At 38.7% G+C, this 23,363-nt stretch overlaps 1 protein-coding gene across 1 annotated transcript in view; it reads right to left on the bottom strand.

Annotated features, from left to right (window-relative positions):
* The window catches only part of DNAI7 (dynein axonemal intermediate chain 7), an 87,869-nt gene that overhangs the window by 24,834 nt on the left and 39,672 nt on the right, over positions 1 to 23,363 (bottom strand). Inside the window, exon 8 of the mRNA XM_052640520.1 lies at positions 21,916 to 22,225. Within this exon, the coding sequence (XP_052496480.1) occupies positions 21,916 to 22,225 (310 nt within the window). The remainder of the gene's footprint in view (positions 1 to 21,915; positions 22,226 to 23,363) is intronic.

The raw sequence follows: 23,363 nt of genomic DNA, 5'->3' as shown, positions 1-23,363 counted from the left end.
TCGGCCTCCAAATTTGTTAAAAAGATATAGCATTTACTTATTAGCATTGCTTTATTAAAAAGAAATGTAGTCATACATTAAATATGCCAACCTAAAATTATAAAAATAAGCAACTTATCCTAAAGAAAAAGTTTTAAAAATAGAGAATTCTCTTCCTTTAAAGCCAAACACAGTAAGTCTGCCTACTGATCTTACAGCTCAGTTCAGTTCAGTTGCTCAGTCATGTTCGACTCTTTGCAACCCCATGAATCACAGCATGCCAGGCCTCCCTGTCCATCACCAACTCCTTGAGTTCACTCAAACTCACGTCCATCGAGTCCGTGATTCCATCCAGCCATCTCATCTTCTGTCGTCCCCTTCTCCTCCTGCCCCCAATCCCTCCCAGCATCAAAGTCTTTTCCAATGAGTCAACTCTTCGCATGAAGTGGCCAAAGTATTGGAGTTTCAGCTTCAACATCAGTCCTTCCAATGAACACCCAGGGTTGATCTCCTTTAGAATGGACTGGTTGGATCCCCTTGCAGTCCAAGGGACTCTCAAGAGTCTTCTCCAACACCACAGTTCAAAAGCATCAGTTCTTCAGTGCTCAGCTTTCTTCACAGTCCAACTCTCACATCCATACATGACTACTGGAAAAACCATAGCCTTGACTAGACGGACCTTTGTTGGCAAAGTAATGTCTCTGCTTTTGAATATGCTACCTAGGCTGGTCATAACTTTTCTTCCAAGGAGTAAGCATCTTTTAATTTCATGGCTGCAGTCACCATCTGCAGTGATTTTGGAGCCCCCAAAAATAAAAGTATGACACTGTTTCCACTGTTTCCCCATCTATTTCCCATGAAGCGATGGGACTAGATGCCATGATCTTAGTTTTCTGAATGTTGAGCTTTAAGCTAACTTTTTCACTCTCCTCTTTCACTTTCATCAAGAGGCTTTTTAGTTCCTCTTCACTTTCTGCCATACAGGTAGTCCCTAATTTACATACATTCACACAAACACATGTACACATACACAAACAAGTTGAAGTTTCATGAATTTATATGCCAGCTTTTAAATTTTATAATATATTTTGCCACACCAATAAAACAGTGTTATGAGTGAATTTAGGGTTAGGATGGTTTCTATGTTGCTGTGAGTATAAAGGAACATGAATCTCACCACCATCCATAAATACTGCTTCACATTCTGAGTTCCAGCTGGATTGCAAGAAGCACATTTCTGAGGCTGCTGTGAAGTTAGAAGTGAAAGTTTCCTGTCACCACATGTACATATACCAGATCACTCCAGGGGTCACAACTGTGGAGGAGAGGGTCCCAAGAATTCCCAGTGATAAGCTTGTAGATTCCCTAAAGTAGCGCAAATGGTTCCAGCACAGCCAACTGTAACAGAGTCTTACTTAAGTGCCTCCAAAGCACAGAACAATCTTAAGGTGGGTTCCAGCTGACTTCTTTCATATGGCAAGTGTTCTTACACAAGTTGTTCACAACAAACCAAGTTAGGGCCTACTTTTAATCACTTAACCACCCATTCATTTGCTTACTCCTTCACTCATTCAACAAACATTTAGGAACTTCCCTGGTGGTCCTTCTCATATTCTTCATGGGCTTCTCAAGGCAAGAACACTGAAGTGGTTTGCCATTCCCTTCTCCAGTGGACCGCATTTTGTCAGAACCGTCTACCATGACCTGTCTTGGGTGGCCCTGCACAGCATAGCTCATGGATTTGAGCAAACTCCGGGAAGTAATGAAGGACAGGGAAATCTAGCATGCTGCAGTCCACAGGGTTGCAAAGAGCCAGATACAACATAGTGACTGAACAACAACAACTGGCAGTCCAGTGGTTGAGACTTCGCCTCACAATGCAGGGGGTGCAAGTTTGACCCCTGGTCAGACAGCTAAGACCCCACATGATTCGAGGTCAAAAAGCAAAACATAAAAAATAGAAGCAATATTGCTACAAATTCAGTAAAGACTTTAAAACTGGTCCACATTACAATTGCACTCATCTCACATGCTAGTAAAGTAATGTTCAAAATTCTCCAAGCCAAGCTTCAGCAATATGCGAACTGTGAAATCCAGATGTTCAAGCTGGTTTTAGAAAAGGCAGAGGAACCAGAAATCAAATTGCCAACATCCACTGGATCATGGAAAAAGCAAGAGAGTTCCAGAAAAACATCTATTTCTGCTTTATTGACTATGCCAAAGCCTTTGACTGTGTGGATGACAATAGACTGTGGAAAATTCTGAAAGAGATGGGAATACCAGACCACCTGACCTGCCTCTTGAGAAACCTGTTTGCAGGTCAGGAAACAACAGTTAGAACTGGACATGGAACAACAGACTGGTTCCAAAAAGGAAAAGGAGTACATCAAGGCTGTATATTGTCACCCTGCTTATTTAACTTCTATGCAGAGTACATCACGCAAAATGTTGGACTGGAGGAAGCACAAGCTGGAATCAATACTGCCGAGAGAAATATCAATAACCTCAGATATGCAGATGACATCACCCTTATAGCAGAAAGTGAAGAAGAACTAAAGAGCCTCTTGATGAAACTGAAAGAAGAGAGTGAAAAAGTTGGCTTAAAGCTCAACATTCAGAAAACTAAGATCATGGCATCCAGTCCCATCACTTCATGGCAAATAGATGGGGAAACAGTGGCTGACTTTATTTTTCTGGGCTCCAAAATCACTGCAGATGGTGACTGCAGCCAAGAAATTAAAAGACCCTTGTTCCTTGGAAGAAAAACAATGACCAACCTAGACAGCATATGAAAAAGCAGAGATTACTTTGTCAACAAAGGTCCGTCTAGTCAAGGCTGTGGTTTTTCCAGTGGCCATGTATGGATGTGAGAGTTGGACTGTGAAGAAAGCTGAGCACCAAAGAATTGATGCTTTTGAACTGTGGAGTTGGAGAAGACTCTTGAGAGTCCCTTGGACTGCAAGGAGATCCAACCAGTCCATCCTAAAGGAGATCAGTCCTGGGTGTTCATTGGAAGGACTGATGTTGAAGCTGAAACTCCAATACTTTGGCCACCTCATGCAAAGAACTGACTCACTGTAAAAGACCCTGATGCTGGGAATGATTGAAGGCGAGGGAGAAGGGGATGACAGAGGATGAGATGGTTGGATGGCATCTCCGACTCAATGGACATGAGTTTGGGTAAACTCCCAAAGCTGGTGATGGACAGCGAGGCCTGGCATGCTTCGGTCCATGGGGTTGCAAAGAGTCAGACACGACTGAGCAACTGAACTGAAGAAAATCTTAAAAAAAAATACATTATTGATTCCTATCATGTACTAGGGCCTGTGTTTACTGAAAATGTGAAGTGTATCAAGATATTCTTATCCTTAAGATCATAACTTCGTGTTTAAGTTAACAATTCTAATCATTAAACAGAAGGATAGGAGCATAGTAGAAAGACATCTAATTTAGCCTCACAATAAGCGGAGAACCTTGTGGAGGTAAGATTGAAGGTAATGGAATGAAATTTATATTTTAAAGCTGGACAAGAAAATGTAAGCATAGCATATTCCCTGCCTGCACTGGCCCTCCCTACTGTACAATGGGCATATACATTAGCCAGACCTCCTGAAACATGGGAATGCTTACCACAAACATCAGTGTTTTTACCCTTTCTTCTGAGGTCAGTAAGGTAAGTTATTGAAGGTTAGCATTCTTTCCCAACTATGTAAGGGGTCATGGTGCTTTACTTCTCACTTTGCACATACTTACCCAGATTACGTTTCTTTGGTGAACTTTATGTAAAATGTCAGGGTATTATTTTGATGTATGATCCTTTGCCTCGAAAATGTAGGTGACTATGCCTTGACTTCTAACAAGTGGAACAGTTCTCAGAGCTTCTGAGAGTCTGTCTCCCAGGTTGTAGTGATCAAATTGGCTCAAATAAAGTTCTTTTTTTTCTTAACTCAATCATTAACTGAATTTTTATCAACAAATGTAAATCTTAAAAGACAAGTAGATGTTAGGCAAAGTGGATAAGGTTGATGGGAGGAAGGGAATTTCACAAGGACAGAAGAGCAAGTGGAGTATCATGAACAGAGGCTTATCATGAATTTTCCATTTCTAAAACCAAAAACAGAAAAGGAAATATTGAGTTGGCCAAAAAAGTTTGTTTGGCTTTTTCCATATGATGTTACTGAAAAATCCAAATGAACGTTTTGGCCAACCCAATATGTTGTTTCATTTTTTATTAGGAAAGGAATGTGTGTTCAGTACTTATTTATTGAAAAGTCAAACAATACATAAGTATAAAGAGAATAAAAAATAACTGATGGTAACACCATCCTGGGGCTTCCCAGGTGATGTAGTGGTAAAGAATCTGCCTGCCAGTGCAGGAGATGCAAGAGACATGGTTTCAACCCCTGGGTCAGGAAGATCCCCTGGAGGAGGAAATGGCAATCCATTTCAGTATTCTGGCCTGGAAAATTCCTTGGATAGAGGAGCATGGCAGTCTATAGTCCATGGAGCCGAAAAGAGTCAGACGTAACTGAGCAACTAAGCACAACACACCATCCCAACTTTCTCATACTCCCTCTCCTCCTGACCCCAAGAGAGCCTCTGTTTAGTTAAGCAGGCTGTCAGATTTTGCTCTATGATTTCACAAATAAGAATTTTTTCCCCGGCTCAGACAATAAAGAATCCACCTAGAGTTGCGGGAGACCTGGGTTCAATCCCTGGGTTAGGGAGATCCCCTGGAGAAGGGCATGGCAACCCACTCCAGTATTCTTACCTGGAGAACCTCTGTGGACAGAGGAGCCTGGTGGGCTACAGTCCATGGGGTTACAAAGTATTGGACACGACTGAGCAACTAAGCACAGCACAGGACATTGCAAATATAGTTTCATTCTTCAAAAAAAAATCTTAACAAAGCATCTTAGGTATTTTTCCATATAAAAGTTATAGGTTCTAGTCCAAGATGGCAACGTAGGAGGATCCGGAAGCCATCTCCTCCCACAGACACACTGAATCCACAGCTGCACATGGAAAATTTTCTCTTAGAACAAAACAAAACAAAACACCCAAAAGCTAACTGAGTAACTCCTACACATTGTGCAAGTGGGAAAACGTCCATACTGAAGTGGCTAGCTGAGGCTGGGACATAATCTCACCATAAACCCACCCCTGTGCAGCAATCCACAATCAGGAGGGAACTCACAAGCAAGAGGGGGAACAGAGAATTTGAATACCACATCAGGCCTCAGCTTTTAACACCCGCACCCGAGACTCTAGCCCCTTAAATATCTAGCTTTGAAAGCCGATAGGACTTACTTCCACCAGGACCATAAGGCTATGTGAACTGAGAAGCAGTTATTAAAGAGCCCCCTGCACAGACTCACCTGCCCCAGGGCCCAGAGCAAAGAGGGCCAGCTGAAAAGCAACCTGATTTTCTGTGGAAGAGGCTTATTTGATTATTTTAAAGTGTAGGCCTGAGGGGCAGGCATGTACTATACCACAAACCTAGGGAACTTATGCGGAGAAGGCAATGGCAACCCAGTCCAGTACTCTTGCCTGGAAAATCCCACAGGCAGAGGAGCCTGATGGGCTGTAGTCCATGGGGTCGTGAAGAGTCAGACACGACTAAGAGACTTCACTTTCACTTTTCACTTTTCACTTTCATGCATTGGAGAAGGAAATGGCAACCCACTCCAGTGTTCTTGCCTGGAGAATCCCAGGGACGGAGGAGCCTGGTGGGCTGCCGTCTATGGGGTCACACAGAGTTGGACATGACTGAAGCAACTTAGCAGCAGCAGCAGCAGCAGCAGCAGGGAACTTATGAATTACACTTCCAAAACAGAGGCCAGTGGCTACCATATCTTTGTGCTTTCCTTTTATTTTGCTCAAAGATTGCCAGTATCTCCCCCAAAGGAGCTTATATCACTGAGGGGCTAACCCTAGGTCTTCCGGCTCTGGTGGCTGGTGGGGCTCACATGCACAGATCCCACTAGATTGAAACAAACAAAAAAAAGAGTTCTTAACTGGTAGACTACCACCCCTAGGGCACAGTAGAGAGGACAGGCCCAGAAGCTCAGTGTGAAACAGTCCTAATGGTTTATCAGCTATGATGGTTTATGGCTTAAGGGGCAGGCTTCCAACTGAACACACATTTGACAGCCCACTATAATCCTCCCTAGAGACTTTGGAAGACAGGCACAATTGGTTTTGAGCACCAGTATTTCTCAGGGGAAGCTTGTTCATGTATCTGGCACCCTGGTTTTTACATCTGGTATACAGGTGACTCAGTGGTAAAGAATCAACCTGCCAAACAAGAGATATATGTTCAATTCCTGGGTTGGAAAGATCCCCTGGAGAAGAAAATGGTAACCTACTTCTGTATTCTTGCCTGGAAAACCCCATGGACAGAGGAGCCTAGTGGGCTACATATGGGGTCACAAAGAATTGGATGTGACTTAGCTACTAAATAACACCACCACCACCACCCTGCTTTTTATGGCTGCTACCCAGGGAGTGACCTTTGAGTGCTTGGTTCTGGTGGCCAGTAGGGCATGTATTCATTAGTTCAACAGGATGGTAGCAAGGAAAGAAGTAGCTTTTAACTATGACCTCAAGGCTTAGCTCAGAGGGAGTAGAAAATTCCAAAAGACCATCTCTCAGTCTACTCCTGAGGGAGGACAAATATATGCATATTTGTATATTTTTAAAGTTGTTGCTTGGCAATTCCCTGTTGGTCCAGTAGTTAGGACTCTATACTTTCACTACTGAGGGCATGGATTCAATCCCCAGTCAGGGAACTGAGATGCTGCAAGCCATGAAGCTCAACCAAAAACAAAGAAAAAAAGGTTGTTGATTGAAGGTCTGGCTTCAGCCTGGACCTAGGCGCTGACTGAGCTCCTTCCTTTTTGGACACTGACAGCTCTTGGCACACCCTCAACTACTGGGAGTCACTAAAAATAAAGTAGGCGCTTGTACAATCACAAAGAATTGAGAGAAAACCAAAGCAGTGTTGAAGGATAAATTTCATCTCCTACACAAGGCTTCTCCTTCAACACTGGGAGAGACGGGTGTTTTATCTAACCAATATGGAGAGTCAAGGAAAGTGAAGAAACAGAGGAATATATTCCAAACAAAAGAAAAACATAAAACCTCAGAAAAAGACTTTAATGATTTACCTGACTAAAGACTCAGATGAAAGGTCATAGAGATGCTCACTGAGCCTAGGAGAAGAATAAAGGAACATACTGAGAATTTTAACAAAGATAAAATATAAGAAAGTACCACATAGAAGCCATGGAGCTGAAGAATACAATAACTGAACTGAAAAAATACAATAGAGAGATTCAACAGCATACTAGATAAAGGAGGAGAAAAGGATCAGAGAATCCACAGACAAGGCAGTAGAACTCACCCAAGCAAAAAGAAAAAAGAATGAGAAAAAGTAAAGATAGCTTGAGAGACTTATGGAACAACATCAAGCGGAGCAACATTTGCATTATAGGGGTCCCAGATGGACAGAAGAGAGAGAACAGCCAGAAAACTTATTTGAAGACGTAATGGATGAAAACTTCCCAACCTGGGGGATGAAACAGACAGCCAGAACCAGGAAGCCCGGAGAGTTCCAAGAAAAGATAAATTCAAAGAAGCTCACACCAAGATATATTATAATTAAAGCACCAAAAGTTAAAGACAGGGAAGAATCTTAAAAGCAGCAAGATAAAACTTATTACATACAAAAAGTAAAAACCTGAAGAGAAGTCGCTCAGTCATGTCTGACTCTTACAAAGGAGCTTCCATAAGACTATAAGCATAGTTTCCAGCAGAAAATCTGTAGGCCAGAAGAGAGTGGAATAATATATTCAAAGAGCTATTAACAAAAGAAAAAAAAATAAGAATACTCTACCCAGCAACATTTTCATTCAGAATAGATGAAGAGTCTTCCAGACAAGCAAAAACTGAAAAAGTTCATTGCCACTAGATCAGTCTTAGAAGAAATGTTAAAGGTATTGCTTTAAGCTGAAATGAAAGGGCGTTAGTTAGCAACAGGAAAACATGGAAATATAAATCTCATTGGTAAAGAAAAATATATAGTAAAATTCAGAATAATATAAAAATGGTGGGTTAATCATTTATAAAGCTAGTATGAATGTTAAAAGACAAAGTAGTAAAATAAACATAGCTGTAATAATTTAGAGACACACAAGATAAAAATGTGTAAATTATGACATCAAAAACATAAAATGTAGCAGTGGGGAGTGAAAATGTGGAACTTTAGAATGCATTCAAATTTAAGTTGTTACCAATTTAAAATACATTGCTATAAATAAAAGTTGCTTTATGTAAGTCTCATGGTAACCATAAAGCAAAAATCTACTGTAAATACACAAAAGATAAAGATAAAAGAATCTAAGCATACCAGTCTAGAAAACCATAAAATTGCAAAGAAAGAGAAGAAGAAAAGAAGAAAGGAACAGAGGAATTACAAAATAACCAGAAAACAATTACCATGATAGCAATAAGTATATACTTATTAATAATTATCTTAAATGTACACAGGATAAATTTTCCAGTCATCACAAGATATAGAGTGGCTGAATGGATAAAAACACAAGACCCAGCAATGTGCTGCCTGTAAGAAACTCACTTTACATATAAAGACATACATTGATTGAAAGTGAAAGGATGAAAAGAGATATTCTACGTTAATAGAAACCAAAAGAAACCTCGGCAGCTATACTTTTATCAGCAAAAATAGGTTTTAAGACAAAGAGTGTAAAAGACAAAGAAGGCCATTACAAGATGATAAAGGAGTCAATCTAATAAAATACAGCATTTGTAAATATTTACAAACCCCAACATAAGAGAACCTTATATATGTATATATATACATATATATATCAAATTAGACATAAAGGGAGAAATAGAAAGCAATACAATAATATTAATAGCAAGAGCCTTTAATATCCTAATTTTATCAATGGATAGATCATCCAGACAAAAACCAATAAGGAAACATTGGCCTTAAACAACACATTAGACAAGACAGACTTAACAGACATAAACAGAATATCCCACCCAAAAGGATCGGAATACATGTTCTTAAGTATACAAGGAACATTTTCCAGGATAGATCATTTGTTACATCTCAGAATAAATCTTAATAAACCTTATGCAGACTGAACTCATATCAAGCATATCTGACGACAATGGTAGGAAACTAGAAATCAATTACAAGAAAAAAACTAGAAAATTCACAAGTATGTGTAGATTAAACAACATGCTACTGAACAACCAATGAGTCAAAGAAGAAATTTAAAAAATATCTTGAGACAAATGAAAATGGAAATAGAATACACCAAAACTTACGGGATAAGGTGAAAGCAGTTGTAAGACAGAATTTCACAGCACTGAAAGCCTACATCAAGAAACAAAAAAGATCTCAGGATAAACAACTAACATTAAACCTCAAGAAATTAGAAAAAAAAAAAAAAAGAAGCCCAAAATTAATAGAAAGAAATAACAAAGATAGGAGCAGAAATAAATGAAAGAGACTAAAAGGACAATGAAAAGATCACTAAAACTAAGGTCCCTTTTTTTTTGCAAAGATAAACAAAATTGACAAAGCTTTAGGTAGATTTACAAAGAAAAACCCTAAACCTCCCTCCTAACCCTATCTCCTAAACCCTAGCTCATACCTGTACCCTTACCTATACGATAAAACCTAACTTAACCTTAACCAAAAGCCATAAAATCATATATCACATAATCATATACCTATAGTTATAAACCATAAACATAAACCTAATCATAACCAGAAATTGAAACGAAAACCATAGTACATACATTGTAACAAGAAACTGAAATCAGAGCCGTAAACCATAGTTTATAACCAGAAACAATATATTATAACCAGAAACCATAACCATAAGCCATCAACCATAATAATTAACTATAACCACAATTAAAATATAAACCAAAAATGATAAATCATGTACCATAATCATAAACTCTAACCTTAACCTAGCCCTAGGTCAGTTCCCATACCACTCTTCAGCCCTAATCTTAGTCCTCTAAATCACCAACTCCAATCTAATCAAATCATACAAAGACATCACAGAAAGAAAACTATATATCAACATTCCTTCTAAACAAAGATATAAGAATCGTTCACAAAATAATAGCAATATGAAACCAACAGCATCTTGAAAAGATTGTGCATCATAAGCAAGTGTCTCAATACCAGAAACTCCAGGTTGTTAGTATATTCAGCCAAGCAGTGTAATAAATTATTAAATGAAATCCAAGCAATGTAATAGAAGACAACTATTGCATGATCATATAACTTGATGCAGAAAAAGCTTTAAACAAATACTAGTGTTATTTCATCATATAACCACTAACAAAAAGAAGGAGGAAAAGGAGATTCATTCCATATGATACAAAACATTAGAAAAAAACACATAGCAAACATCATGCTCAATGCTGAGGACAGAAAGGTTTACCTCTGAATTCAGTACCAGATTAAGACGCTGACTTTTACCATTGTTACAATATTGTACTGAAAGTTCTAACCAGGGCAATGAAGACAGACATAAAAGGCGTCCACATATGAAAGGAGAGGTAAAGCCATATCTATTCACAGACAGCGACAGTATCTTATATATATAACTTCCCAAAGAATCAACGAAAAATCACTTGAGCTAGTCAACTAATTCAGAAAAGTTACAACACAAAATACCAATACACAAAAAACTATTTGTATATACTAGCAATAAATAGTCTCAAAAGGAATTTAAGACAATTCCACTTTAAATAATGTCAACACCAGTAAAATACTTGGGAAAAGATTGAATCAATCAAGGTGCAAGACTTCTACACTGAAAATCACAAATCATGTCTGAAAGAAATGAAAAAAAACCTAAATGATGTGAAGACATCCCATAGTGATGGAAAGACTTAATATTGTTAAGATGGTAATGTTACATAATACGATCTACAGATTCAATGTGATTCCTCTTAAAATTCCCAAAGGCTTTTGGGGAGAAAAACACAAGTTTATCCTAACATTCATATGAAATTTCAAGGGACTCCAAAGAGCAAAAACAATCTTAGGAGTCAAAGTTGGAGGCTCACTCTTCCCAATTTCACATCTTAGTACAAAGCAACAGTAAATAAAACATTGTGATATTCGCACATAGATATAGATCAATGGAATTGAATGGAGAGCTAAAAAAATATTTTGTTGTTGTCCAGTCGACACGTCCATATATAGTCACTGATTTTTGATAAGGGTGGAAAATAATAAATTGGGGAATGAATGATTTTATCAATAGATGGTGCTAGGCAACTGACTGACTATGCACACAGGGATGAAACTGAACTCTCATACCACATACAAAAATTAACTCAAAATAGATAAAAAGCTTAGTCAGTTCTCCATATCTGTGGGTTCTGCATCCACAAATTCAACTCACTGTGGATCAAAAATATTCCAAAAAATAATTCAAGAAGGCTCCAAAATGAAAAACTTGAATTTGCCTTGCTGACAACTATTTACATAGCATTTATATTGTATTAGGTATTGGAAGTAATCAAGAGATGATTTAAAGTATAAGGGATTCTGTGTGTAAGACATATGCAAATATTAAGCTAATTTATATAAGGAACTTGACCATCTGCAAATTTTGTTATCCACAGAGCAGTCCTGGAACCATTCCTCCATGGAATGACTGTATAAATTCAAGAAGAAAAAATGGTGATAAATCTTCATGACCTTGGATTTAGCAATGGTTTCTGTGATTTCACAACAGGGCACAAACAAATGAAAGAAAAAATAGATAAATTAGATTTCCTCAAAATTAAAACCTTTTATGCCTCAAAAGACATTATCCAGAAAGTAGAAAGACAGCCCACAGAATGGAAGAAAATATTTGCACATTACACATTTGATAAGAGTCTGTTATTCAGAATACGTCAAGAACTTTTACAACTCATCAACAAAAAGACAAAGAAACTAATTTTTTAAATGGACAAAGGGCCTGCCTAGACCCTTCTCCAGATGAGATATACAAATGGTTTACAAGCACATGAAAAGATGGCAAATATTTTGCTAAGCTAAATAGTATAAATGATGTGAGGCCATGCACAGTTTTTAGGGTGGTGGTGATTGTGTGCCTTAGTCACCAACTTGTGTTTGACTCTTAGAATCACACAGACTGTAACCTGCCAGGCTCCTCTGTCCATGGGATTTCCTAGGCAAGAATACTGGAGTGGGTTGCCATTTGCTTCTCCAGGGAATCTTTCCAACCCAGCAATCAAACCCAGGTCTCCTGCACTGCAAGCAGATTCTTCACCATCTGAGCCATCAGGGAAGCCCCTACAAAACGTTAAGGTGTTTGAAAGAGCAGAGCTACAATGACAAGCACCATATAGTTAATGGAGCAGTAACTGATGAGTGATTTTTTAAAGTCTGTTTGGTGCAAACAGATTGAGCTGGTTATATTTATTCCTCATAAGGATAACAGAAGGAATGGATCCACTGTATACAGTTTAAGGTGTTTAGGATTGTTGTGCTTCGTAGTATACCTTAACCAGCCAGTTTGAGCAGTACGACTATAAGAACTACAAATCCATCAATGAGAATTCTACAAGCCCCTTTGGCAGTCACAAGGTGTAATCTGTAGAGAGGCATTTTTACTGTAAAAGCTATTATGCATGCTGATCAGATGAAAATATTGGATCAAGAGTTAAGATATTGTTTGGGCTCAGTATTGCATTATTAAAAAGTTTAGTGAACCTATAATATTTTGGATAGACACTAGAAGCGGAAGAGATCCTACTAAGGTGATTAAAAAAAGTAAATTCCTGCATTGAGTTGTTTTATTTGGTTTCCTCAGTGTGCTTAGTAGCTCAGTCATGTCTGACTCTTTGTGATCCCATGGACTGCAGCCGCCAGGCTCCTCTGATCATGGGGATTCTCCAGACAAGAATACTGGAGTGGGTTGCCATGCCTTTCTTTAGGGGATCTTCCCAACCCAAGGACTGAACCCAGATCTCGCATTGCAGGAGATTTCTTTGCCATCTGAACCACCAGGATAGAAATAGTAATTAATGTTGGAACTAGTGTTGTTTTGAATAAGAATGGAATGGAATCAATAGAAAATAGAAAATAAAAGAAAAGAATCAACTCCATACCAGTGAAAGTGCTAATTAGAAATATCTGTAACATAAATAATGTAGTGATATATAGGGGTAGTGCTTTGAGCTAGTGATTCTTTGGATAGGTGGAATTGCCTGGCTATGGGTATGAGTGGTAAGAGTTAGGTTGTTAGAGTTAGTAAAGGTGCTGCTAGAGAGCCAGAGAAGATTAATAAAAAGTTAAGGCTGTTGTCATTAAATTGGTTAAGAAGGACTAAGCTAATAAAACTAGTAAACAGAAAGTGGTAGTATTAATTCAAATGATATTATTTCTTCATATTAGTGGTATTAATAGGTATAATAATGAATTTTTAAATTGGAGGTTGAGATTTTGTATGTAGTCAATATAATAGGTGTTTGATACCATTACTAGCAGGGATAATCCTAGTACAGCTTCGCAGTCTGTAAAAACTGATAAGATGATGGGTATTATGCTAGCTAGAGTTAAACAGGTGTTCAGAATTATTAGAGTTGCCATAATAAATACTGACATTATTCCCTCCAGAAATAGTAGGGAGGATATTACACAGGATTGGTATATTAAGACCCCCTAGTGTTAGTTGCTTCAGTCGTGTCCTACTCTTTGCTACCTGCCTGTAGCCCACCAGGCTCCTCTGTCCATAGTATTTCCCAGGCAAGAACACTGGAGTTGGTTGCCATTCCTTTCTCCAGGGTATCTTCCTGACCAGGGATCAAATCCATGTATCCTGCTTGGCAGGCAGATGTTTTACCGTCTGAGCCATCAGGGAAGCCCCCAGGGGAAACTGTAAATACTAGAGTAATATTTATGTAGACTACAGGAAGTTGATAATTATGAATTTAATCATAATTTAATGAGTGAAAAAATAAAAACTTGCTTTAATTTAAACTAATTATCATATTTGGTCCACTCTAACCCCTTTTAAGTCCACCTGTAGGCTAAATTTACTGCTAGTGGTGAAATTAGGATTAGTCCTATGAGTATTGCTATTATATTATTTGTTTGGGATGCTCAGGGGAGGGGCAGAATTTCTAGGTCATACAGAGAAGAAACATAATGGTCGCTATGAAAAATTTGAAGGAAAAGCTGTAGGCATGCGTATCCTATAATGTCAAATCTGCATTTGTAAGGACTTGATTTTCCCATGTGTTTAGTTGGGGAAGTTAGCGATAAATACAAGAGAGTTTTTCTGGATGATGTCTCTTTGTCACTAATACATTGCTAAAATGTTGGTTAATAAGTCCAAGTATAAAAAGAATGTTGAGTCTAAACAGAAGTGTATGACTAGACCAGATAGTTCAAGAGGGGCTAAGAGAGCTCTTGTAAAAGGCTAGGGGCTGGGGTTTATCATTTGGAATGCATAGGTTTGATGGGTTACCATGTGTCATTGTGTAAGCAGAGGCTTATAAGCAGGGGGCTGACATAAGCTTGAATAATTGCGCTGTGCTGTGTGTGCTCAGGCACGTTTCACTCTTTGTGACCTTCCAGAATGTGGCCCACCAGGATCTTCTGTCCATGGGGTTTTTTGGGCAAGAACACCAGAGTGAGCTGTTTTGCCCCCTCCAGGGGATCTTCTCGACCCAGGGATCGAACCCTCGTCACCTGTGTCTCCCGCATTGCAGGTGGATTCTTTACCTGCTGAGGCATCGGGGAAGCCAAAACAGCTACTGCAAATTCAAGGATAGTGAGTAGAAAGAGAATAACAAATGCAATGAAGGCTGTGTTAGGAATAATACTTATTAGGGCCAGGGTTGCCCCTCCAATTAAATAAATTAATAGTTTCTGCTGGATCATATGGTAGCAAGTAACTACCATAAGATTCAGCAATTCTATTTCAGGGTATTTATCTGAAGAAAAAAGTACTAACTCAAAAAGAGGTATGCACCTCTATGTACATCGAAGCACTATTCACAACAGCCAAGACACAGAAGCCATGTAACAGTTCATCAGTGGATGAATGGATAAAGAAAATGTGATACATAGCGACAACAGAATAATCAGTTCAGTTCAGTTCAGTCGCTCAGTCGTGTCCAACTCTTTGTGACCCCATGAATTGCAGCACGCCAGGCCTCCATGTCCATCACCAACTCAGACTCACGTCCATCGAGTCAGTAATGCCATCCAGCCATCTCATCCTCTGTCGTCTCCTTCTTCTCCTGCCCCCAATCCCTCCCAGCATCAGAGTCTTTTCCAATGAGTCAACTCTTCTCATGAGGTGGCCAAAGTACTGGAGTTTCAGCTTTAGCATCATTCCTTCCAAAGAAATCCCAGGGCTGATCTCCTTCAGAATGGACTGGTTGGATCTCCTTGCAGTCCAAGGGACTCTCAAGAGTCTTCTCCAACACCACAGTTCAAAAGCATCAATTCTTCGGTGCTCAGCCTTCTTCACAGTCCAACTCTCACATCCATACATGACCACAGGAAAAACCATAGCCTTGACTAGATGGACCTTTGTTAGAAAAGTAATGTCTCTGCTTTTGAATAGGCTATCTAGGTTGGTCATAACTTTCCTTCCAAGGAGTAAACGTCTTTTAATTTCATGGCTGCAGTCACCATCTGCAGTGATTTTGGAGCCCCCCAAAATAAAGCCTGACACTGTTTCCACTGTTTCCCCATCTATTTCCCATGAAATGATGGGACCGGATGCCATGATCTTCGTTTTCTGAATGTTGAGCTTTAAGCCAACTTTTTCACTCTCCACTTTCACTTTCATCAAGAGGCTTTTCAGTTCCTCTTCACTTTCTTCCATAAGGGTGGTATCATCTGCATATCCGAGGTTCTTGATATTTCTCCCGGCAATCTTGATTCCAGCTTGTGCTGCCTCCAGCCCAGCATTTCTCATGATGTACTCTGCATAGAAGTTAAATAAGCAGGGTGACAATATACAGCCTTGACATACTCCTTTTCCTATTTGGAACCAGTCTTTTGTTCCATGTCCAGTTCTGACTGTTGCTTCCTAATCTTAATATTCAGCCATAAAAAATGAGGAAATCTTGCCACTGGAGACAACAAGGGGGACTTGAGGGCCTTATGTTAAGTGAAATCAGTCAGAGAAAGACATATGGTCTCACTTTTTTGTGGAATATAAATAAAGAAAGAATTTAAATACAGAGAACAGATTGGTGGTTGCCAGAGGTTGAGGGTGGAGGTGGACAAATGGGTGAAGGTGGCCAAAGGTATGAACCTCCAGTTACAGAGAAATAAATTCTTGACTTGAAATGTACAACATGGTGACTGTAGTTAATAATACTGTACCGTATATTTGAAAGTTTTTAAGAGAGATCTTAAAAGTTCTCAGCACAAGGAAACAATTATAGCTATGTATGGAGATGAATGCTAACTAGACTTGTGGAGATTATTCACAGTACATAGAAATATCAAATCTTTGTGCTGTATACCTGAAACTAATATAATGCCATATGTCAAGCACATCTCAAGAGTTTTTTAAAGTATATAAAATCTGTATCATTTTGAATGGCTACTACTTGACTGAATATTTCATAATTAATCTGTGGATTAATTTCTAATATAAAAAATTAATTTCTAATTTCTAATATAAAAACATTGTAACATTTTTATTTAGTTGTCTTATGATTTCATAATAATAAATCACTAAAAGGTACATTTACATAGTGCCAAATTTCCCTGAAGATTGTACAAATTTTCACTTTTAATAACAGTACATGAAAATGACTATAACCTCTCACACTCAGTTTGATATGAAGTGATATAATGTCAGTTCTAATTTGTTTACTTATTTGGTTATCTTCTCATATCTTTATTGACCAGTTGCATTTCTCTTATTGATCTGCTCAAGTCTTCTCCTAATTTATATTAGGAACTTGTCTTACCAATTTGTACAAGTTCTTTACATTAGGATACTAACCATTTGTTTGATATGTTTAAATATTTTTCCCAGTCCATTGTCTTTCAGCATTGTTTATAGTGAGGTTTATTTGACACAAATGTTTGAACCCATAATCTCCTTTCTTTGCAAGGTTTTGGTTTTGATGCACTAATAAGGGAGGGAGATCTTAGGACTTGCATGGGGTCCAGTGGTGAAAAATCGTCTACCAATGCAGAGGACACCAGTTCGATTCCTGGTCTGGGAAGATTTCACGTGTAGCTGAGTAACAAAGCCCGTGTGCCACAACTATTGAGCATGGCCTAGAGCCCATGTTCTACAACTAGAGAAGCCGCTGCAGTGAGAAGCCCACCCACCACAACGAAGAATAGTTCCTGTTCGTTGCAAGTAGAGAAACCTATGCATAGCAATGAAGACCCAGTGCAACCAAAAAAACATAATGATAATTTTTTTTTAAAGATCTTTTTTGTTTTTGTTCAGTTGCTCAGTCATGTCCAACTCTTTGCAACCCCGTGGACTACAGCATGCCAGGCTTCCCTGTCCTTCACTATCTCCTGGAGCTTGCTCAAACTCATGTCCATTTAGTCGATGATGCCATCCAACCATCTCATCCTCTGTCATCCCCTTTTCTTCCTGCCTTAAATCTTTCCCAGCAACAGGGTCTTTTCAAATGAGTCACCTCTTCATATCAGGTGACCAAAGTATCAGAGTTTCATCTTCAGTATCAATCTTTCCAATGAATATTCAGGACTGATTTCCTTTAGGATTGATTGGTTTGATCTCCCTGCAGTCCAAGGGACTCTCAAGAGTCTTCTCCAACACCACAGTTCTTTTTAGTAAATATGATAAAATAACTTCCCTACATTCTCTTCAAATACTTTTTATTATTTTATGAGTTTTGATTAGTTTGTTTTTATATTTAAACCTTTGATCTGTTGTTTTTTTTTTAGTCTGTAGAGGGAAGTATGGTAGGAAATATATTTTGTTTCATATCTTAGCTAGCTGTCTCTGAGACAATTATTATATTAAACTCAACCTTTCCCTTCTCAAGTTCTATAAATTATTTTACATAGATATTGGATCTCCTACTTCTTTCCACCACTTATTTTACTCACTTCTATAAATTCCATCAAGTTATCTTTATCCCCTTCTTTTGAGCTGCTGATTTTTTTAATAAATCCAGTGATTTTTGCCCCTTGCAGGCAACTTACACTTAACAAAAAGTGCTCAACAAATGTATTCTATTCAGTGGCAAGTGGAGGCCCAGCTGATGATTGCTTCCACCTGCTCTCTTTCCTTTCCTAGCCAGCTGAGCAGGGCAAGTGGCTCTGACCTGGAGGATTTTTCACTCTATGCAGGTTACTGCTGCCCCCCTTAACTCCCCTCCAAAATCTTCCTTGAGCACAGGAGATGGCTTTTCCCCTGCCTTGGTACACTTAAGCATGACTGTAGGATTTTTCTGCTTCTGTGGAAATCACACATACTTCAGCACTGTTCATATTAACTTTACATAATGCTGTGGGGCATTTGGAAGAATGATAGAGCACATGGACATAAACATGAGTATCTACACACACGCCTGTGTGGTGTGATGAGAGGATCGGTTGCCCAAAGCAGGGGTGCTCACTAAAGTAATGTTAGTGTCATCTTCTAGGCAATCTTCTCTTTTTTCAACTGCCTGATTACAAAGTTCTGCCAGCCAGGTTCTTCCACCTACCACTCACACAATTCTCAGTCGTGCTTCCAGACTGTGGTGAAGTTTCATAAGGTTAAACTAATTGTCTGATCATTACTCTTGGTTCCCTAGACTAAATATTTGAGAAGAACTTCATTCACTATGCTTTAAAATATGCATTACCATCGAGTAGAATGCTTTTCCTTCGTGTACTTCTGTGGTATTATCAACAGGAGCATTGGTACATCCCCTGGAGGAGGTCATGGCAACCCACTCCAGTATTCTTGCCTTGAGAATCTCCATGGCCTGGGCAGGCCACTGTCACGGGGTCGCAAACAATTGGACATAACTGAGTGACTAAGCACAGCACAGCACAGCATTGGTATACCTTTAGTCATTTTTATGCCTTTAGTCTCATTATAGATTGAAGAGGTTCAGTTCAGTTGCTCAGTCGTGTCCAACTCTTTGCAACCCCATGAACCGCAGCATGCCAGGCCTCCCTGTCCATCACCAACTCCTGGAGTTTACCCAAACTCATGTCCATTGAGTCAGTGATGCCATCAAACCATCCTATCCTCTGTCATCCCCTTTTCCTCTTGCTCTCAATCTTTCCCAGCATCAGGGTCTTTTCCAATGAGTCAGCTCTTCCCATCAGGTGGCCAAAATATCGGAGTTTCAGCTTCAACATCAGTCCTTCCAATGAACACCCAGGACTGATCTCCTTTAGGATGGACTGGCTGGATCTCCTTGCAGTCCAAGGGACTCTCAAGAGTCTTCTCCAACACCACAGTTCAAAGGCATCAGTTCTTCGGCGCTCAGCTTTCTTTATAGTCCAACTCTCACATCCATACATGACTACTGGAAAAACCATAGCCTTGACTAGATGGACCTTTGGTGACAAAGTAATGTCTCTGCTTTTTAATATGCTGTCTAGGTTGGTCATAACTTTCTTTCCAAGGAGTAAGCGTCTTTTAATTTCATGGCTGCAAGCACCATCTGCAGTGATTTTTGAGCCCATAAAAATAAACTCAGCCACTGTTTCCACTGTTTCCCCATCTATTTGCCATGAAGAGTTTCAATAAAACATTAAAGAATAACAGAAAAAAAAAACAGATTTAGTTAAACACATTGGAAAGGGCCTGTTAATGGAGGAAAACTTAGTTTAGTAACTTGGAGCTCAGTGAGTGAGAGTAAAGGAAATGACTTCTTACTCTAATAGATGACAGATTTTGAGAAAAATAGAAAACTACACTATTTGGTATTACAGTGAATTCATGTGCTGATATCTTTAATGTGAAACTATTTTAAGTAGTTTTAGACCTAGAACTATAATAAGTCCTCACTTATATAAGGTGCTTCCACTGAGACATGCATGCATAGGAAGAACTGCTAAAGCCATCTAAATTCAAGTAATATTTCAAATTATATCTTTTCTAAATCATTTCACAACTTTAATAATATGCAATTTTGGGGTAAACTGCTGATGAGTTTTTTATAAAATATGATCAAGGAATTTGAGGAGCAGAAGTTATTCAAAATTCAGTTTTTATCAGATCAAGACCAAACATTTTTAGATAACATCTTTTCATATAAACAAATTTGACACCTTTTTATTTGTTGTTTTCATGAATGTCCAATCACAAATCTTGCAAAATCTTATTTTAAGTGTACAGGTCTCCATTTTGTTTCTTACTGCATACTTAAATAATGTGACATCCAGGGCCCATTTACTCATTCTTTATTTTTCCCCCCTTAGAAATCAGTGCATTACATCCACTCATGTCTTCTTAACTAAAGCAAGTCACATGGTCATGATCACCCCTAATTTTAAGGGGGAGAGGAGTATAATCTTCCTACATGTCCAGGAAAGGGAAGAAAACTGGAAATATTGTTGAAATCTAGTAAAGCTACCAAGCTGAGAGGAAAAATAATTTTTTTCTTTAATTTTAAAAGCTACCAGATTGCTCAAAAAACATTTCTTTAAGAGTGACAACTTTTAAAGAAGAACAAATCACTTATTTCCAACCTCTCTGAAGTATCAGTTATACATAGGTTTCCAGATTCTCTTCCTTTTATGCCTTTTTGATTTTTTCATCACTGTAATCACACTCTGAATACCATTCTTTGTACTGACCATTGTGTCTTATATCCATCTTTTACATTGCCGTAGAATCATTACAATTTTTGATTCTGGTGTAATCAAATGGCATTTTTTCAATTAAATGTGTTCTTAGAATACCTAATAATACTCATTCTGATTTCTAATTCATATTCAACTTAACTCTTAACCCTACCTATGTTTAAAGAAAACAAACCAATAAACCAATACAATATTTTAAGCACTTACAGGAAAACCTGGTCCTCCCTAAAATAAAATTGCCCATGGCCAAACAGAAAGCTGCTCAGTTCTGAGAAAGTTCTATTAAATGCTAGAGAGACCATTTATTTTACCATAATAGGTAAGTGGCTTGAAAATCCTGGAAACAAAGAATGAAGAGAGCAGAAACCAATTACCAAAATATGATTATTATAACATATTATTGGGCTTTCCAGGTGGCACTAGTGGTAAGGAATCCACCAGCCAATGCAGGAGACAGAGGAGACTCGGGTTCTATCCGTGGGTCAGCAAGTTCCTCTGGGTAGGAAATAGCTACCCATTCCAGTATTCTGGCCTGGGAAATCCACGGCAGAGAAGACTGGCCAGCTACAGTCCATGGGGCCACAGAGAGTCAGACGGAATCAGTGAGTGAGCATATAGCACCTAATGTATTATTATATCTAAAGATGCCAGTTTTTAAAAGAGAAGTACAACAGTTTTAAAAAATTAGTTTTTACTTCATTAAATTCTTTCTTACAAAACCAAAAGCTGAAGAAGTAACTAATCCTTCAGTTTGTGAAAGTATTTATCACAAGTTCCCTTAAGTGAATTTGAAATATAATAAATACCCACAAATTAAATTGCTTCAAAGCTTCTGCAGAATGAACCTAAAATAAAAATGAGCAATTTATGTGCTCAACTTTAGCATGTGGAAGCAACAAGCTCAACTATAAATAGTGACTATGGTATAGAAGGCAAGGGGAAAAAATCCACATTCAACACGGAGCCATTGGTTAGAAAGTGGCTTTCAGTTTCTAGCTGTTTAGGAAACAATCTTGAGAATGCATCAAGAGAACCTGATAACACCCGTTACATGAAGAAAAAAATGTACATTTATAGTGTCCTACCATTTGTTCTTCGACATCACCTTGTCCCTCAGCTTGTGTTTCTTCCTCATGAACTGAGTTAGACTCATTTTCTTGTTGTTTTTTCTCTTCTTGGAGATCTTTGCTGACTGCTGATTGCACACTCTTAACTTCTTCTTTGACGAAGTCAGTTATTATGGAAATGTTTTCTTGTGATGGTGTTAGAACAGGGCTCAGGGGTGTGACATGATCGTAGTGAGTATGCAGGAGGCGTAGAGCAATGTCAGATGTTGCTAATATCCTTGGGATTTCAAATCCAGTTTGTGTCTCAGAGAATCTGATACTTCTGTGCCTGTTAATCAATTTAACAAAAAAGATGAGGCTCTATGAAGTTCTCTGTCCGCTGTGAATTTATACCTAAGCATCATTTCCTCTTTAATTTCACCAGAGTTTGGAGTACTTGTGGATACCCTTAACTTGCTTTCTTTGCAAGCATTTAGACCAGGTTGCTGCTGTTACAGTCTAAAAACTGTCTCTTGGGATCCATGGCTCCATACTCTTCTCTGTCTCTGGGAGTTCCTTCTCTGGTTCCTTTGTACAGCCGCCTTTCTAACCATGACTGAGCGACTGAACTGATCTGAACTTCCTAACCATCCCTTAAATGTTGATGTCACTCAGCTTTCCAGCCTGAGTCCTTTTATCTCCTTCTAAATATTCTCCCTGGATATTATTTCTATGACTTCAATGAGCTCTATGTTCCCTAGGGGAAGAATCATCCCTGAATGAACTATAAAAGTTTTAAAAAAAAACTCCCTTACGTATGTGTGTGCATATGTAATAAAGTTCATAAGACTGATATCTAAAAAGTTAAGAACTACTGATCTGTATGCTAATAACTTCCCCAAACATGTCTCCAAAACTTGGGCTTTCCTAGTGTCTCAGTGGTAAAGAATCTGTCTGCCAGTGCAGGACATGCAGGTTTGATCCCTGAGTCAAGAAGATCCCCTGCAGAAGGAAATGGAAACTCGTTCCAGTCATCTTGCCTGGGAAATCCCATGGACAGAGGAGCCTGGTAGGCTACAATCCATGGGGTCACAAAAGAGTTGGACACAACTTAGCGACTAAACAACAACAACAATGCTAATAATGCCTCCAAATATGTTTCCAACTCACATTTCTCTCAATGCCTTCAGACAGTTACATTTTGATGTCTCATAGTCTCATAGGTAACTTCAAATTCAACAAGTCCCACACTGAACTTACCATCCCAACCACCCTCTTCATCACCATCGAAGTAAAACAAAAGTTGTTCTGCCACCACTGTTCCTTATCTTAGTAAAAGAATACCATCTAATTCTCTTTCTAAACCTGGGTAGTTAATACAAAGCTGTTCATTTTACTTTTATTCTTTTAAAGTTATACAGATTACTTTCCGCCAGAGGGTGGTCCACTGGTTAGGATGCCATGTTTTCACTGCCACGGCTGTGGGT

The sequence above is a fragment of the Budorcas taxicolor genome, chromosome 5, assembly GCF_023091745.1.
Source record: "Budorcas taxicolor isolate Tak-1 chromosome 5, Takin1.1, whole genome shotgun sequence".
Lineage (NCBI taxonomy): Eukaryota > Metazoa > Chordata > Mammalia > Artiodactyla > Bovidae > Budorcas > Budorcas taxicolor.
Note: the sequence above shows the minus strand (reverse complement) of the source record. Positions and strands in the feature narration are given on the sequence as shown.